The sequence below is a fragment of the Ornithorhynchus anatinus genome, chromosome 9 (assembly GCF_004115215.2).
Source record: "Ornithorhynchus anatinus isolate Pmale09 chromosome 9, mOrnAna1.pri.v4, whole genome shotgun sequence".
NCBI lineage: Eukaryota > Metazoa > Chordata > Mammalia > Monotremata > Ornithorhynchidae > Ornithorhynchus > Ornithorhynchus anatinus.
The window spans coordinates 5,162,163-5,180,288 of record NC_041736.1 but is presented as its reverse complement, the minus strand read 5'-3'; the positions used below and the strand labels follow the sequence as shown (position 1 = coordinate 5,180,288).

At 56.1% G+C, this 18,126-nt stretch overlaps 1 protein-coding gene and 1 pseudogene across 1 annotated transcript in view; one reads left to right on the top strand and one right to left on the bottom strand.

The window, feature by feature from the left end:
- Positions 1-1,325: 1,325 nt before the first annotated feature.
- The window catches only part of MBD5 (methyl-CpG binding domain protein 5), a 197,567-nt gene continuing 180,766 nt past the window's right edge, over positions 1,326-18,126 (bottom strand). The window contains exons 10-16 of the mRNA XM_039913133.1: positions 13,053-14,096; positions 10,682-10,905; positions 8,741-9,358; positions 8,120-8,680; positions 6,321-6,394; positions 4,821-4,896; positions 1,326-2,059 (exon numbers count right to left, since the gene is read on the bottom strand). Coding sequence (XP_039769067.1) covers positions 1,988-2,059; positions 4,821-4,896; positions 6,321-6,394; positions 8,120-8,680; positions 8,741-9,358; positions 10,682-10,905; positions 13,053-14,096 — 2,669 coding nt within the window. The 3' untranslated portion in view covers positions 1,326-1,987. The remainder of the gene's footprint in view (positions 2,060-4,820; positions 4,897-6,320; positions 6,395-8,119; positions 8,681-8,740; positions 9,359-10,681; positions 10,906-13,052; positions 14,097-18,126) is intronic.
- LOC114814453 lies at positions 3,399-3,519 on the top strand (annotated as a pseudogene).

Sequence of the window (18,126 nt, the reverse complement as noted above, 5' to 3'; positions counted from 1 at the left end):
TTCAACGGAACGGACGGACACGTGGAGGCCCGACGGGAAGGGCCGTCGACCGGACCGGACGAGAGACCGCTTCGCGTGAGCGTGCGTGGAGGCCCGGGGCCGGGCGACCCGCCCCGCCAGGACACAGGAGGACCGGATGAACCTACCGGGTGGAAGGAAGCAGTCCCGTCTCCGGCCCACCTCGGCTGAGTGTAGCTAATCGCGTCCCCACGGATTTGGGGGCCGGGGGGACCGGGGGAGGGTCGGGACCCGAGGCCGAGCCGCCCGCAGGGGCCCGGGCGGGGGAAGCGTGGCCCTCGGTGGGAGCCGGGGCGTCCCGGGTCGACGGCACCGAGAGGGACGGGGACGGCAGATCCTCGGGATCCTCTTCGGTCGACCTCGAGCGGGGCCGGGATGACCGGGACGGGGCGGTGAGACCACCCGCCCCCCGCCCCCCGCAATGGGACGGGGCGGGACGTGACGACGGCGTGCTACGTTTCTTCTCGGTTTCCTCGTCCTTGACGGCGGCTCACAGTTTTAGGCTTGTGTATCTGTAGTGTGTTCGTTTCTCTCTACGTTTGTGTTTCACATTTCTTTTTTTTCGTCACTTAATATAATATAAATAATTTGGTTAATAGATTTAACCTGCACATTTCAGCCACATTAATATATATATAAGAATCTGTTAATGGTATAAATAATTCTTCTTAAATAAAATAAATCTGATATGTTACATAATACTGATAAAAAATTACCGTTGCTAACAGTTTGGACACAGCCACCTCATCTTCCGGTTTGGTAAAATAATACTGCAGGATGGAGTTGGGATGCCCCGCGTTCGCTCTTTCGACCGGCAAAAGGAAAAATAAAGAATCAAAGTAGGGTGGGGGGGGAGGGGGAGCCCCACCGTCACCCCGTTCAGGGTTTCAAAATGGAGCCGGCGCCCTCGATATTGTAAACAGAACGCTCTGCCCCATCGGAGGCTGGGGGCCCGCAAACAGCCCAGCTTTCCGCAGAGCCGACGGCGGAGGTGGAGGAGCTATTTTGGGTCAACAGGCAGCTAGGAGAACTTTCACTACAGAAATGGCTGAATAAAATATTCATCTACCTTTTTTTTTCCCGGTTTTTTCTTTTCTTTTCTGTTTTTTTTTATAAAACCTATTCTACTTTAAAACTTAGGTAAAAAAAATACGCAACGAACGGTTGCCATTTTTGATTCATAATTTAGACCTGTGAGCCCTCATTCCTTTCGGAATCTGCAAGGTTTCGCTCTCCTACAGAGACCTGAAACAGAGCACAGAACTTCCAGACAAGGTTCATGCCAAACAGACAATATAAACGGACACTCAGTGGTGTGAAGTGTATGTCATAATTAAGGTATTACATAATCATGCCTTTCCTCTGCTGTTAAATACAAAAACAGCATCTTTTACATTATCATATAAAAGTATTTAGGCTGCATTTTTATTTATCACTTTACACCGGTACTCTCTTGTATGTGTACTCAATAGAAACCAAAGGATTTTGTACACTATTTTTTTTTTTGTACAATAAAAGATAAAGTGTGCATTAGGTACGCTTGTACATGACAATATTGTACAATATTTACATTTCAGATATCACCATGAAATTCTGTATTATCTATATACACAATGAAAATCCCTCAGAAACATTTGGACTATTTCTTCGAATCACAATTTTAGTATTATAGAAAAAGAGTTTCTCGACCGTCGCTCGACGCTCTGTTACCGTCGCCTCGCGAGGGTTTCCGTCGGCCTACTCCGGCATTCGTTCTCCTTCTGGATCCGGAAAGGAAACATCTGTTGTACCACCGTTTCGTCTAGAGCCCCCCCGCCCCCCGGCTGGAGGTGGGGGAGAGGGGTGGGGGCGGGGGCCGCTACCTGCCCCCCGCCGGACGGACACCTAGCGCCATCGACCCCGGGGGACAGATTCTACACGGGCCCGTTCTCGTCGATAAATACTGGACCGTCGACAGAGACATTCAATGTTATCTCGAGATCTTCCTCCTCTTGGGTTTTGGAGGCTTCACCTGTCTGTCTCCCGGTGGGATCGGGTGAACCTGGAAACGGAAAGGGGGGAGGGGGAGGAGATCGATCCGTCAATCCAAGGTATTTATCGAGCTAAGCGCCGTACTAAGCGCTCGGGAGATACGGCAGAATTAGCGGATGAGTTTCCAGCCCTTGACGATTCAACAGAATTAGCGGACACGTTCCCTGCCCGTCACAAGATGAGAAGTGGCCTAGTGGACAGAGCGGGGGCCTGGGAGTCAGACGGACCTGGGCTCTAATCCCGGCTCCGCCGCTTGTCCGCCGTGTGACCTCGGGCAAGTCACTTCACTGGTCTGCGCCTCAATGATCTTATCTGTCAACTGGGGATCAGGACCGTGAGCGCCATGTGGGACAGGGGCCGTGTCCACCCTGATTTGCTTGTATCGATCCCAGCGCTCAGTACAGTGCCCGGCACAGAGTACGTGCTTAACAAATACCATTAGAAGGCCGAGGGAGGGAGGGACCGCCGCCCCGTCGCCAGTCCGCCCGTGAGCTTGGCAGGCGCCTCCGGCCGAGAGGGCCGGGGCCAAAGACCTCGTTTCAGGCCGGAGCGGGGCCGCGCCGAAGCCCGTGTTGTCCCCTCGCCGACGGGGGGAGCTGAGCGATGGCGACCCTCAGATCCTAAAATCCCATAGAGACCGGACAGACGGTCGTCTGTTTAGGAGGAGGGATGAAATATAAGGGCGTGGGGGGGGCCTCTCTTCAGTCTGCCATCGCCATCAGGAGCTAGAGGCTGCCGAGTCTGGAAAAAGGCTTTATTAATAATAATAATAATAATAATAATAATATTTAAGCACTTACTATGTGTTCTAATACAAGCTAATCAGGTTGGCCCCAGTCCATGCCCCACATGGGGCTCACAGCCTTAATCCCCATTTTACAGATGAGGTAATCGATCAACCAGACAATCCATCGATGGTGTTTAATGAGTGCTTACTGTGACCGAAGCCCAGAGAAGTGAAGTGACCTGGCCAAGGTCACCCAGCAGGCAAGTGGCAGAGCCGGGATGAGATCCCAGGTCCTTCTGGCTCCCGGGCCCGGGCTCTAGCCACTAGACCAGGCTGTTTGTCTCACTAGCTTTCCAAAGACTTGTTGGACAGAAATCACAGGTGAGGAGAAAATGAGGTCTGCCTGGACCGCCTGGGTGGTGCCCCGGTCTGAGTCCGCCTGGGAAAGCCTTTGAGGGAGGCAGGCGGGATCGACCCAGTACGAGTGGCCAGAGGTCAGGAGGAAGAAATCCTAGTCCCACCTTTCCACGGAGCATCCGATCAAAATCCTGGGGGTTTCCCCCACCATCCACACCCCGGGCGAGGCTAACGTTGGAGGGGGCACCTCGGCCGCAGGGCCACCGTGTTGCGTGAGAGGAGGGAAGGTCAACCCTGCCCTTGAGATGGACGGAAGAGGTCCCAGTGCAGCCCACACACGGTTAAGGCATCGCCACCTACCTCATGGCATCCAACCGAGATCTTCCCCCTCTAGACTGTCAGCTCGGTACGGGCAGGGAACGTGTCCGCTCATTCTGTTGGCTTGTCTTCTCCCAAGTGCTTAATACAGTGCTTTGCACACGGTGAGCGTTCAATAAGTATGATCGATTGATTGGTCCCCGGCCTCCAAGAGGCTTTCCCAGTGTTGACGGGGGCCTTCTGGAGTCGTGACGCCAGGCAGACGTGTTTGGAAAGACGTCAGGAGGCCTCAGAGGGGCATCTCTCTTTCCGCTCCCCCTTCCACCCTGCTCCTTTCTCTAGCGGTCGGGCAGCCCACAGTGGTTTCCCACAGGAGCGAGCCACCCTGCTCAAATAACCATTTCCAAAGAGGAAAACTCCCCTCGCTGGAAATGGAGCTGCCCAGGCGGCCCTGAATCCAAACTGTGGGTTTATCCTTGGGAGGTCAGGCCTCCAATGGGAACGTGAAGAAGACGGAAAAGTCACCAACCCCATCCCGAAAGGGAAAAAAAGAGCCCATCTCAATGCCTGGATGATTCAAACTTCGAAAGGCTGCGGAAATTCATATCTACCTTTCACTGACCAATTCATTGGCACAGTTTCCACCTTAAAAATAGTCATTCATATTGAAGGACTAGATTAAACTTCCCTCGCTAAATGTCTCCTGAGGGCACCAAGGTCGAATGAGAAAAAACCAAAATGAATCGATGATGCCTTTCAACCACATTTCAACTTCTTCTTTAAACTGGAGGGAAACCGCATTCAGTAACAGCAGCAGAATTTCAGGTTCAAGATTTATTTTATCTCGTCACATTAGCGAGGAGTGACTCTGGGTTTGCGATCTGCTTAACTCATTCAGCCCCCTGATCGCTCACCAAAAGCTTGGTGCATTTTAAGAGATTTAAAAGGGGAGAGATTTCCGTTACTCCCACCAACTTTACTGATTCAGCCTCAACTCTTGGCCATTTCTCTTCACAAAGGGAAACACCTCTAGGCTGTAAGCTCGTTATGGTTGGGGAATGTTTCCACTAATTCTTTTGTATTCTCCCAAGTGCGTAGTAAGGTGCTCTGCACAGAGTAAGCGCTCAGTAAATACCACTGATGGACTGACAGATCGACAGATTTCATTTGGAAAAGAATCTCCGGCCGGGATCGAGAAACTTGTCCAGAGGCCTTCTAGAGTGACCGAGCTCAGTTCTGTTGGCTTTGCCCTCTGGCCGCCGGTTGCCTCGGCGGGGAGAAAGGCTGGGGACGGCCAGTCAAGGTCGAGGCCCAGATGCGTTCTCTCAGAAACCAGTGTGGTGGAGGAAAAAACAAAACGGTAACTTACGTTCCCGGACATTTTATCCAGTTCGCTCATGGCCTCGTGAATAGCAGCTTCTAAATGGTTATTTAACTTCCCGCTTCTAGAAGGAAACAAACAAAGCATCACTTGATACCACTTAAAACGAACTCTCTCTCTCTCTCTAGCTGCTTTCACTTTCCAGTTCCTAGGTAGCCTAAAATCCAGGGTCCGCTTCTCCCGAGAAAATATCAGCATCCCTGGGCCCCGGACCTCGGACGCCCGGACCCCGTTTTTGCGGCTGGGCTTCCCTACCCACTCGCTTCCGCTTGCACCTGGTTATTTTGGGGGTCGAAAAGTCCGATCCCAGGATCGCCCCTTCGCCGAGGTGACTCAGTTGAACTTCCTGCCCTCTCCTCTGCCGGTCCGCACCGCCTCCGCCCCACCTCCCCCCGGCCCCAAGTCACCCTGTCCCTATCGCCTAATGAAGCTCTGCACGGGCCAATGGCTAGAATTGGAGAAAGGAAGGCCATGGCGGATGTGGGGGGCGGGGGGCTTCCCTCTCCTCCCTCCCCGTCTGGTCCTGCAGGCCTCTGGTTTGCAGGAACCGGTAAACGCTTCCTGGACAGAAGGACGCAGCGCGTATGGATGATGGCATGGGGTGACGGGGCTGTATTAGGGGGAAACCGATCGGGAAACGTCTCCAACAACTGACAGGTTGAGAAGCAGCGTGGCTAGTGGGCAGGGCCTGGGTCTGGAAGCCAGAAGGACCTGGGTTCTCATCCCGGCTCCGCCACTTGTCTGCTCCGTGACCTTGGGCGAGTCACTTCACCTCTCTGTGCCTCAGTGTCCTCATCTGTAAAGTGGGGATTAAGACCGTGAGCCCCATAAGGGACATGGACTGTGTCCAACCCGATGAACTTATATCTAATCCAGCACTCAGTACAGTGCCTGGAACATAATTAACAAATACCACAAAGAAAGTCACAGAACTGAAAAATCACGCTCTACTGCTCCATTGGGGAATACGTTTTAAAGATAGCTCGGCGGGTTTTTTGTTTTTTTTATATGGTATTAGAGAAGCAGTGTGGCCTGATGGAGAGAGCACGGGCCTGGAAGTCAGAGGACGTGGGTTCTAATCCCGGCTCCACCACATGTCTGTCGCGTGCCCCCGGGCATTTAACTTATTCTGTGCCTCAGTGACCTCATCTGTAAAACGGGGATGATGACCGCGAGCCTCACGTGGGACGGAGACTGTGTCCGACCTGATTACTTTGTATCTACCCCAGCGCTTAGAACGGTGCCTGGCACGTAGCAAGTGCTTAACAAATACCATTATTATTATGATTATGATTATTATTACTTGCCCAAGGTCACTCAGCGGGTCAGTAGCCGGTCCCCTGGCTCCCCGTCCCATCCTCCTCCACTCCACCTCGCTGGTCCCTGAGTCGAGGCATGAACGGCTAGCCTGCCGGCTGATCATTTCTTTTCAGACTAGGCCCAGCGAGAGACGCTCGTGAAACGGGACGTGAAAACGTTTGTGCTTACTTTCTGTTCCTCTTCCGGGCTCGGCTGTAGGCTTCTAGACCTTCCGTTAGTGTCTTCAGCTTCTCGGGCTCCACCTGAGTGAGGGAGGCGGGAACACCAGACCGCCGATCAGTGGCCTTTACAACACACGTACTCGGTTAAGGCATCGCCACCCACTTGGTGGCATCTAGCCGAGCCTCTCCCCCTCTAGACTGTCAGCTCCTTACGGGCAGGGAACGCCTCTGCTCGTTCTGTTGGTTTGTCCTCTCCCAAGCGCTTAATAGAGTGCTCTGCACGCAGTAAGCGCTCAGTAAATATGATTGCTGACTGGTCCCCGGCCCCGAACAGGCTTTCCCAGCGCGGACGGGGGCCTTCTGGATCGGTCCCACCGGCGTTTGACTTTCTGCCTCCATCTTGCCCGCTGAGACGGTCCTCGGATTTGGGGTGGGGGCTGTCGGGGGCGGATCGGGAGGAAGAGGACCGGTGGAGGAGAGAGACGGAGTTGGGAGGGACCACGGTTTAGTGGCATGCCCTGCACCCAGAGAGCGCTCGACAAATACCACCGGTGGATGGATTCATATATAAGAGACCACCACTTTCCCCACCTTTAAAGCCTTATTCAAATGACATCTCCTCCATGAGGCCTTCCCCGATTAAGCCCTCATTTCCCCTACTCCCTCTCCCTTCTGCATCGCCCACGCCTTCGGATCTGTACCCCCTAAATGCTCGTTATCCACCCCACTCTGAGCCTCACAGCACTTACGTACATATAATAATAATGATGATGATATTTGTTAAGCGCTTACTATGTGCCATGCGCTTTTCTAAGCGCTGGACATGACGAAGTATCTAAATGTCGGTCTCCCCGTCTGCACTGTAAGGTCCTTGTGGGCGGGACTATTAGAGCGAACTCTCCCAAGAGCTTACTACAGTGCTCTGCACACAGTCAATGCTCAATAAAATGCCAGGGGTCGACAGGAGCGGGTGTGCTGTCGTTCGTGCCAAACTCCTTTTCCCTCTTCCTGTGAGCAAAAGGCTGTGGCTTGAGATCCGCCAGGCCCCAGGAGGAAGGGCGAGTGAAATGGAAGTGTTCTCCCCTAGACATTAGGGGCAGATAATTCATACCCTCAGGGTCACGCGATGTTGGAAGGGAACTGGCACGGGACCGCGCATCCCCGAGTGATCCGGGTGACATTTAGGGTGACACGCCCTGATCCGCAAGAACTCGGTCTCTTGGGAAAGCGTATTCTCCCGGACTCGCCTGGATCAGTCCTACCGGCGTTGGACTTTCCGCCTCCATCCTGCCTGCTGAGGCAGTTCTCCGATTTGGGACGGGGGTCGTTGGGGGGGCAGAGAGGAAGGGAGAGGAGAGACGGAGTTGGGAGGGGCGGCTCCCCAGCTTCTCCCAGATGAAACTGTCAAGTGAGGTCTAGGAGATCTAGGAGGTCTAGGAGGTCTAGGTGAAGTGAGGTAAATGGAACCAGAGTACAGGTCCCCCCCGCCGCCACATTTCCCCCCCGCCCCCCAGCTCTGCGGGGCACAGAAAGGGAAGCAGCCCCCGGTGTCTCCGGCTCTTTTCCGGAGAGTCTCGGGGGCCGGATCTCGCGCCCCCCCCCCCGCGCCTCTCCCCCTCGATGCCGTGAGCGGCTTCTGGCCCGCCCGTCGGACCCCGAGCGGCACCCCTGCCGACGGCCTCGGCGGAACCGGGCCCCGGAAGCCCTCCCCTCATCCCGCAGCCTCTCGGGACCGGAGTGGGTCCCGGCCGCCTGACGGGCCCCCTCCGTCCCCCCGGCCCCGGGACGCGGAGAGACGGGCCGTACCTTCCCCTCCTCGGCGTTCTGTTGACAGGAACCGTGAACTTCTTCTTCCCTGGCTAATTTGCCAGGCCAGGAAGTCAGTCCTTTGATCTGTCCCCAGACCAAGTCGCCGACGTTAAACGTCCTGGGCCTGTACCGGATCAGCTCGTTGGAAGAGGGGGAGTCGGGATTCCGCAGGTCCTCCTCGCTGCTGATGCTCTTGGCGTCCGAGGGGCTGGGCACGCACCCGTTAATGCTCTTGGTGTTAAAGTCGCCGTTGAAGTGGATGTAGTCTTTGACCAGGGAGCTCTCCAGGCTGTTGGAGGAGCTGGGGGATTGCTCCTCGGCGGCCGGGGCCGGCTTCGAAGTGCTCAGCAGGTCCCCGAACCCCCGGCTCTGCTGGGGCCTGCTTCCGTTCATGTGCGCGCACCTTTCCACAGTGTTCTCCAGTCTCTCCTTGAAGCTCAGCAGAGTTCGTCTGTAGCTGTTATACCTGAAGTTCTCTTCCGACGCCTTCTCCCCGTGACAGTTCCTCTGCTGGGCCACCCCCTGGCGCGGCTCCCCCTGCGGCGGCGGGAGGGGCGGGAGGGGCGGCGGGAGGGGCGGCGGGAGGGGCGGCGGGAGGGGCGGCGGCCGGGCCGCCACGTGGTTCGGCCGCTCGTGGCCGGGGCTGCCGCGGCCGGGGGCCGGGCGGTCCGCCGGCTCCTCCCCCTTCCACCGGCCCAGCTCCCTCCCGGGGCTCGGCTCCCCTTCCCACGGCTTCGGGGGCGCGGGGCCCCCCGCCGGCTGGAAGTACTCGGGCCCCTCCCCGGGCTCCGGGGCCCTGGGCGGGCGCGGCCCCCGGGCGGTCCGCGGCCGGCCGTCGGGATCCGGCCCGCCGGGGGGGTTCCTCCCGCGGAGGACGGCGTTGACGGCGCCGGCCAGGCCGCCCGGCTCGCCCACGGAGGCGGTGAAGGCACTCATGGCGCTCAGGGCCGGGACGGGGCTCAGCCGCGCGGCGCCGCCCACCGCCGCCTGTCCCCCTCGCCCCGCGGCCTCCACGACGGCCTTGTAGATGGCGTCCACCGCGGCGGCCCCCTGGCCGGCCCCGCCCGGGCCCTCCTTGGCCGGCGGTCCCGGGGGGGCTTCGGGCCTCGGCTGCAGGCCGCAGGACGGGTCTTGGAAAGGAAGGAGCGGAGGGTTGGCGTTCGCCGGGAGCGGCGTCATCCTCGGGTGACCGCTCATCCTTTTGCTGAGGAGGGCGACGTCTTCTTGCATTCTCACCTTCAGAGAGACACGCGGGGGGAACCGTGATTGCGGGCCACGTGGCCGGGTTTCGCCGAAGGGAGCCGCGGGCTCGGGGTTTGGGGTTCCTCCGTCCCCTCTCCGCCCCCAACCCCCGGGGCCGGGGGCGCCTCAGTGGGGGACGCGACCCGCTGAGGAATCAACGGGGAAGGGGACGCGGTGTCGCGATGGAGAGGATCGCGAGGGCAACCCGTGACCCAGAGTCTACAAGGGGCCCGGAACGGGGGGCCCGGCCTGGGGTCCAATACGACCGACCCTTTCTCTCGCTTCTGGGCGGGACGCCTCTTCCCGCCGGCTAAAAACAGACGTTGCGCGAAAAAGTCCACGGCTGCCCCACTCTAAGAAGGGATTGCTCTCGAATACTTACGTTTCAAAATACGTTTCAAGCTCATTTTAGGCAGGGAATGCGGGTGCTACAGGGTACTCTCCCAAGTGCTCGGTACAGTGCTCGGCACACAGTAAGCGCTCAATAAATACGACCGATCGGTTGATTCGCGCTAAGGGAAGTTCGAAAGGCAAAGGCTGTTGGCGCTAGAAAACATCCCCCGCACCCTTCGTGGCCAAATGGCAACGGTGGAGAGGTAGTAAGGAGACTGATTTACTTGTTTCCCCTCCTACTTTGACGGTGAGCCCCAGGGCAGACCAACCTGACTAACCGGCATCCACCCCAGTGCTTAGCACACAGTAAAGGCATACCGAACGTCACGGTCATTTACATTATTTTTCTAAGCGTGAATATCTACGGGTCGGGCTGTGCCTTCCGCCGCAGGGCTTAGACTGAATTCTCAAGGTACTGGGTCTGCGGGTTGGAAGGGAAAGTTAGGAGAAGATAAAATAATGGCCTTTTCTTAATCTGTCTTTCCGGTTGCTCCGGTGACATAGTTACAATCCAATCCTTCTTCCTTCTTAAATGGCAAAAGCAAAAAAAAAAGGGTACAAGTTCGTTTTCTCCGCCTTCAGCCGTCTCTATCATCTGCTTTCCCCAGTCGATGCACTCTATCAAGACGGAGCCGTTCAGAGGGAGCGACTGCAGAGTGCGGAGGAAGCCCGGATTCTTCCTAGTACACGGAAACGCTTCGGGATTTCACCGAACGGGGCGCCTCGCCTCGACGCCCACCTTCGGGCCGAGGCGTGAAAACCGGACGGCGGTTTCGCGAGGGGTCACTCGACTTCAGCCGCGTAGCCTGTTTTTGAAGGGCTGAGAAATGGTCGCCCGTTTCTCGGGTTGGGCAGGCGGTGGGGGTGGGACGGGGCCGGGGAGAGGAGAAGGTCGGAGAGAGACGGGAAAAAGGTCCACGGTACCTGAAAGTTCTGAAACAGACAGGCCATGGAGTTTGGGTTGTTGGGTGGGCCGGAGATCGGGGCCGGCCCCGGAAAGGTGGGGAGGCCCGGGGATTCCCGGAGAAGTTGCTGCTGCTGCTGCTGCTGCTGTTGATTCAGAGGAAACATCTGGGAGTTGTTTAACAGGGACTGCAGGTGAGTCAGCTGATGGTTATTCAGAGAACTGTTTATCGACGCCATGTCACCTGAAATTTCAAACGCAGGGAGATGTTAGCGCGCGGCTCCGCCCGGGGGTCCTCCTGAGCCGCCACCCTCGGGGTCCGCGCCCTCCCGGACGTCGGGGCCGCCCAAGCCGTGGCTCGGACGTACTGAGCGCTTACCGCGGGCAGGGCACTGGACTAAGCGCTTGGGCGAGTAGAGTAAGGCAGAGTTGGGAGACGCGTCCCTGCCCCCGGGGCGCTTTCGGTCTAGAGGGGGTAGAAACACGGTCCTTCCCCTCGGAAAAACGTCCCGACTGACTACCGCTCTTGCTCTCCTTTTGGCCTTAACGTCTGCAACGATTCGCTTAGGTCTTGGGTACGTCTAATGAGCTCCTTCTGGGCAGGGGGCACGTCGGCCGACTCCGCTGAACTGTATTCTCCCAAGGGCTCGGTATGGGACTCCGTGCTCGGTAAATGCACGCTAAATACCGCCGACTGACTGATGGATCGAACGTCGCGTTTGTTTTAGGAGGGCTGGTATCTACCGCCCGCCCGCTCGGAGCAGCGCTCCGCACGATGGACTCGGGAGGTACAAAACGAAGAAGCGAAAGCTCTCCCTATCTGCAAGGAGCTTCCACTCTAAAGGGGCAGGGAGAGGCAAGGAACCGTTACCAATAGTCGGGATAAATACCACCGTGCGGAGGATGGGGGTAAGCCCACAGCTGTTGTTGGAATTAAGTTGTAAATATTCCGATGTCTGTACCCCCTCATCGGAGTGGAAGCTACTCACGCTTCTGTCGGACCTTCCCGAGCTCTTAGAATAACGCGTTCCTCTGAGTTTAGTAGAGTGCTCTGCACACAGTAAGCGCTCAGAAAATGATAGCACTACTGTTACCGGACGCATGGGCGTTTCTGCTATTTTTCTACCACAGCAGGTTGGTTGAATCTTATATGATGATGATGATGATGGTGTTTGTTAAATGCTTACTATATGCCAAGCACTGCTCTAAGTGCCGATAACAACAATTATGGCATTTGTTAAGCACTGACTACGTGCCAAGCACTGTTCTAAGCACTGGGGGAGAGACAAGGTTGTCCCACGTGGGGCTCACGGTCTTAATCCCCATTTTACAGATGAGGTCACTGAGGCCCAGAGAAGTGAAGAGGCTTGCCCAAGGTCACACGACAGACATGACAAGCTGGGATTAGAACCCACGTCCTCTGACTCCCAAGCCCGGGCTCTTTCCCCTAAGCCACACTGCTTTTCTTATATGTGAAATTAGTCCTTTTCCTTCTTTTTTCTCACGGTATTTGTTAGTTACTTACTATGTGCCGGGCACTGTTCTAAGCGCCGGGGTAGATACAAGCTAAGCCGGTTGGACGCGGTCCCCTTCCCACAGGGGGATCACAGTCTTCACCCGTTTTACACATGAGGAAACCGAGGCCCAGAGAAGCGGAGTGACTCGCCCCGGGTCACAGGGCAGACGACAAGTGGCCGAGCCGGGAGGAGAACACAGGTCCCCCGATTCCCAGGCCCGGGCTCTTTCCACCAGACCACGCCGCTCAAGGCAGAAACCAAATCCGAGTGGGGTGGTCCGAGGCCCCCCGCCCTCCACCGACCTCCTTGCTTCTCCGGAAACTTCTCCCCCCAGCTCTGTCCGAGCAAGATCCGTTTTTTGCCTTGCGGTCTGGAAGGCGTGTGAGTCTTCGGAAAAAGAGAAAGCAGGATCGAGAAGCGGCGTGGCATAATGGCCGCAGCCCGGGCCTCTTATCCCGGCTCCGCTACTTGTCCGCTGTGTGACCCTGGGCAAGTCACTTCGCTCAGGTCGCCTCTCCGGGCCTCTTACGGAAAATGGGGACCGAGACCGTGAGCCCCACACGGGGCAGGGATTGGGTCCGACTTGATTTGCTCCTATCCACTCCAGTGTTTAGTACAGTGCCCGGCAGACAGTAAGCGCTTAACAACTGTCATCATGATTATCATCACTCTCTGGGCCTCGGTTCCCTCATCTGTAAAATGGGGATGGAGGGCGTGAGCCCCACGTGGGACAGGGACTGCGTCTAACCCGGACTGCCGGCGTCCACCCCAGCGCTCAGTACGGTGCCCGGCACGTAGCGAGCGCTTCACAGATCCCACTCTGATAAGAGTCAACGACTAGGAAAACTTTTTCCCGGGGCAAAGGGCAACTTACCGAGCAGACCCGTCCCCAAGAGAGGGTTGAAGAGCGGCGGGACCACCGAGTTACTGCCGAGCTTGGCCGGGCCAGGCGCGGCCCCGGCGTTGTTCGAGACGTTGAGCAGCGTCTCCGCCATCGACACCACCGCCGTCCCCCCGAGGGTGGACACGGTCAGGGCCGCCACGGCCGACGACGTAGTGGTCGTGGTGGCGGTCGCCTGGGAGGACGTGGCCACCGGGAACTCCGGGTGACCGGCGGGGTGGCCCAGGGCCGAGCTCAGGACCCCCCCCAACAGCTGGGGGTTCAGGGCCATCAATCCCGAGGCCGCAGGGACCGCCGGGAAGAGCAGGGGGTCCGGGGCGGCGTCGGCGGGCGGGAAGCCGGGCGAGGGGTTCCCCAGGGGGTTGGCCGAGAGGGTCTCGGCCCTGTGGCCGTCGGCCCGGCTGCTCGGCAAATAGTCCGGCGGGGTGAGCGGGGGCAGGGGGTGGCTCTGCTGCTGCTGCTGCTGCTGCTGCTGCTGCAGGTCCGAGATGGTCAGGTTGAAAGACGGCAGGGGCAGCAGAGCGGCTGCCTGGGCCTGGTTCTGCAGCAGGGCCGCCAGGAGCTGGAAGTGGACGGCCTGCGAGCCCTGCCCGTCCGCGTCGCCCGCCAGGAGAGCCAACGCCGCGTTGACGTTCGGGGCGAGGAAACCCAGGGGGTTGAGGTTGGCCTCGCACTTGGCTTCGCCGCCGGGCGGCTGGAGGATGTTTAGCAGGTTCTGGTTGAGCGGATGCTGTTGGCCGAGCGGCAGAGGGAGGGGCAGGGAAGCGAGGAGGTTGGGAGGCAGGGCGGGCGGGAGGCCGTTGCTGTGGTCGGCGCCGGGGGCGCCGTTCGGGGGGAAACGGAGGGCCGGGTCCGGGCCGCCGAAGGGGAAGGCGCTCCCCGGGGGCGGCTGGCCCGGGGCCGGGTTTCCGGCGGCGGTGGTGACGATCACGCCGTCTTGGAGGACGGACGTGGTCTTGGTGATGGCGGGTTGGTTGGTGCCGGCGACGGCTACGGAGGACGACAGTCCCGGGACGCCTGGAACACAGAAACCGACACCCGCGACCGTCACCGGCGGGGAAATCTGACCCGGGCCGTCCTCCACGTGCCCGAAACGCCGCCGGGAGAGGGAGGCCGAATGTCGCCTCGGGACTCCCGGGGAGCGGTTTCGGCGAAACGAACAAACGAGCGGCTCTGAGTCCCCTCTAGACGGTAAGCCCGGTGTGGGCGGGGATCGTCTCTCTCCACTGCTCTACTGTGCTTTCCGAGAGCTTACTACGGCGCTCCGCCCACGGTAAGCGCTCGATAAATACGACCGAACGAATGAACGTGCCTGGGGACTGTAAGCTCCTGGAGGGCAGGGATGGTGTCTACCAACTCGGCGGCGTGGTTCTTTTCCAACTGCTTCGTACAGTCGATCGGGCCGGGGTATTTATCGAGCGTTTACCGTGTGCAGAGCCCTGTACTAAGCGCCTGGGAGGGTCCACCTAAACAGAGCTTCCCGTCTAGAGGGGGAGACAGTAATCCGCTCAAGGGAAGTGCTCAATAAATACCACTGAGGGAAACGATGGCCTCTCACAAGTGATTTCTCTTGCTTCTATGATACGTTTTTGACTTGTCCTTTGACCGGATACGCATTTACTGGACCGGTTCCCTTATTATGCTTACAGCTGCCTGTATTCATTCACTCAATCATATTTACTGAGCGCTTACTCTGTGCAGAACACTCAACTAAGCACGTGGAAAGTACAATTCGGCAACAAATCACCGTACTGATCGAACACCGTGCAAGAAAGGGCAGGGAACGCGTCTGCCAATTCTGTCGTATCGTTCGCTCCCAAGTGCTTACTACATTGCTCTGCACACAGTAAGCGCCCGATAAATACCACTGACGTCAATGATGAAAGTTTATTTTCCTATCCGGTTGTAATATGCTTCTGATACCTGCTTCTGCCTCTGGACTGATTCGATAAAATACTTCGGACCACCGTTCTCTGAAGTGGAAGGCAAAAGATTAAAATGACTAAGGAACGTAGGTAAATGATTGTTTCCAAACATACAAATTTTGTTTTTTTGTTTTTAAAACCAATGAAAACAGTGGTTCAGATTGGATGGCATTTCGTTTTTCGCAATCTGACCACATTGATAGACGGCAAAAGGAAGCTGTGCCCTCCGCGAGTCGAGATTTTCTTCAGAAAAGGAAACGGAAGTGAGGCTTCATTTTGGGCTCTGACATACAGCGTCCGTAATTTAAAGGCCGAGAAGAAATCAAACGACTCTTCTGGCCCTGATGCGAGCATCTGTAAATTATTACGATGAAAGATTCATCTCTTCACAAAAGTGAGAAGGCAGGTCACGAACGCCGACGCAGGCGTGCGGTAGACAATTCCTCGAAAACCAATTCCGGTTTGTTATCAAACAATTAACGTATTAAACATTTCAGAATATTTTAAATCCTTCGGCTTCCCCAATAAATCTACGTGGAGCATTAATCGCATTAAAAAAAATTTTTAAATGAGTTCATAGAAAAAATTCTACCACGGCTGGAAGCATTTTTCATATCTCTTAAACCATTACATTTAAATTGGCATCGCGCTTTCCATCTAAAATGAGTTCTGGAGATTCCCTCCCGCCCCAAAGGCAAAAAGATTTTCTAGAGCGGTTACTCCGGCCGCTCTTCGTTCACCCCCGACAAAGAGATACACGAAGGAGTCCGGACAGTAGCCATTTTCTAACAACGGTAGCTCCCGTTCCAATCGCTGGGGGAAAAAAGCAGAGCGATTCTTTTGGCCTTCTAGAATAGAAGACGGTTGGCGACTGGGACTCGGATGGTGGCATGGGGATGGAGACCCCTTTTTTACGACTCGCATCTCTTCCCAAGGTGGATGGTGGAAAACTCTCAAAAAGTCTTACTTGTTCCACTACGTCGTACCTAAACCACCACCTGCCTACCTCCAACTCAGCTTGTGCCGTTTCCTTCCCACGGGTCAAATAGGCTGATGAGCTTGTATCTACCCCAGCGCTTAGTACAGTACTTGGCACATGGCAAGCGCTTAACAAATGCCATTTTAAGGGGAAGGAAGTTTTCTTTCTGCCATTTTCACCTAGGCCTGGACCCCGGAAAGGAGATAGGACCTAGGGCGCTGGGGGTCTGGGTCCAGAACTCTCAGGTGTGGGGCTGAGATCTGCATTTTGCTCCAATCCGTCCATCAGTGGCGTTTATTGAGTTCTCAGTGTATGTGGAGCACCGTATTAAGCGTACAGTTGAGTCTGGCGATGTGATCTCTGCCCACAGGGAGCTCAGAGAAGCTCCTTGAGGAGCGCCAGATCCTAGTGGAAAGAGCACAGTCCTGGGTTCTAATTCCGGCCCTGTCGACTGCTTGCTGTCTGACCATGGACAAGTCACTTGAGAAGCAGCGTGGCTCCGTGGAAAGAGCCCGGGCTTGGGAGTCAGAGGTCGTGGCTTCTAATCCTAGCTCTGCCACTTGTCAGCTGGGTGACTTGGGGCAAATCACTTCACTGGGCCTCAGTGACCTCATCTGTAAAAGGGGGATGGAGACTGTGAGGCCACGGGGGACCACCTGATTACCTTGGATCCCCCCGGCGCTTAGAACAGTGCGTGGCACATAATAAGTGCTTAATAAATATCATTATAATCATTAAAAGACACCTGGTTGCTCAGGAAAGGGATGGAGGCCAGCTGAGCTGCTGTTCCTCTCTTCCCCCAGCAGGGGGCAGGAGAGAGTCAAGGATGAGGCCGAAATCCCAACTTTTCTAATATTTGTTCCTCAATCAATCATCGATGGCATCTGTTGAGCGCTTACTGTGCGAAGAGCACTGTGCTAGGCGCTAGGGTGCAGTCAGCCCATGTCCCACACAGGGCTCGCAGTTTTAATCCCCGTTTAACAGCCGAAGTGACCGAGGCCGAGGGAAGTGACCTGGCCCGCCCCGGTTCATGCGGCAGCCGCGCGGCGGGGCGGGGATCGGAACCCAGCTCCTCTGACTCCCAGGCCTGTGCTCTTTACACTGGGCCAGGCCGCTCCTCTTTGCCTCGGAAGGTGGAGCCCAGGCCAATGACTCCCCCTGTCCAGCACTGACCACATCAGACTCTGTGACCGTGGAAGAAAACAATAATAATGACGATGGTCATATTTGTTAAGCGCTTACCGGGTGCCAGGCACTGTTCTAAGCACTGGGGGGTACAGATAAGGGAATCAGGTTGTCTCACGTGGGGCTCACAGTCTTCAGCCCCATTTTACAGATGAGGGAACTGAGGCACAGAGAAGTGAAGGGCCTTGCCCAAATCTTATGTTATCACCAGGGCAGTAGGTCCCATCAGCACCCGCCGACAGGGAGACAGAGTTTGAGATTGGGAGAGGGACGCAGGTCACGGGAAATAGAAGGCTGATCCCTCCCAAAGAAGAACAATGAGCTCTTAAAAATACCTAATTGAAAGACACTTTGAATAACAGCAATACGGTTTGGAAAAAAATCCTGACAATTCTGTAGTTACCTTTCCTGATTTCTCATGCTAAGGAAACTATTCTTACTGGGGGGGGGGGGGGGGGGGCGCGCATGCGTGTTTCTGTGCCCGTGTGTCCGCAAAAATCACTTAGCCATTATTCAGAATGAGAGCTTCTTCAAACACTACTGGTTTTTAAATGCCATTTAATGCTAAAAACTTTGTTTTCTAAAGCAGAAGTGGGCTTAAATAGATTTTTGTTCAAGATGGCCCCAGGATACGAGAAATGAGTCATATCCGGGATCACCTTTTTATCATTTGACCTTTATGATCTGCCCCAGTCACTGTGCTTAAATTGTAAATGGGGTCGGTGGAAATCCTTAATAAAACCGAATGCTTCCAGAAATGAGGGAAAAACACCGCATCACGGTCGGTCTCATAAATGTAATGCCCTCTTCCATCCCGCTGAAAGAGTGACTCTCCCTTCACTTTTAAAGGTTGGGTTTTGGCTAAAATATCAAGTTTTAGGGAGTGGGACCAAACAAACTGTGGCTCTGGAAGAAGGCAGATGACGTACGTCAGACCTATGGGAAGCCCGCTTCCCCA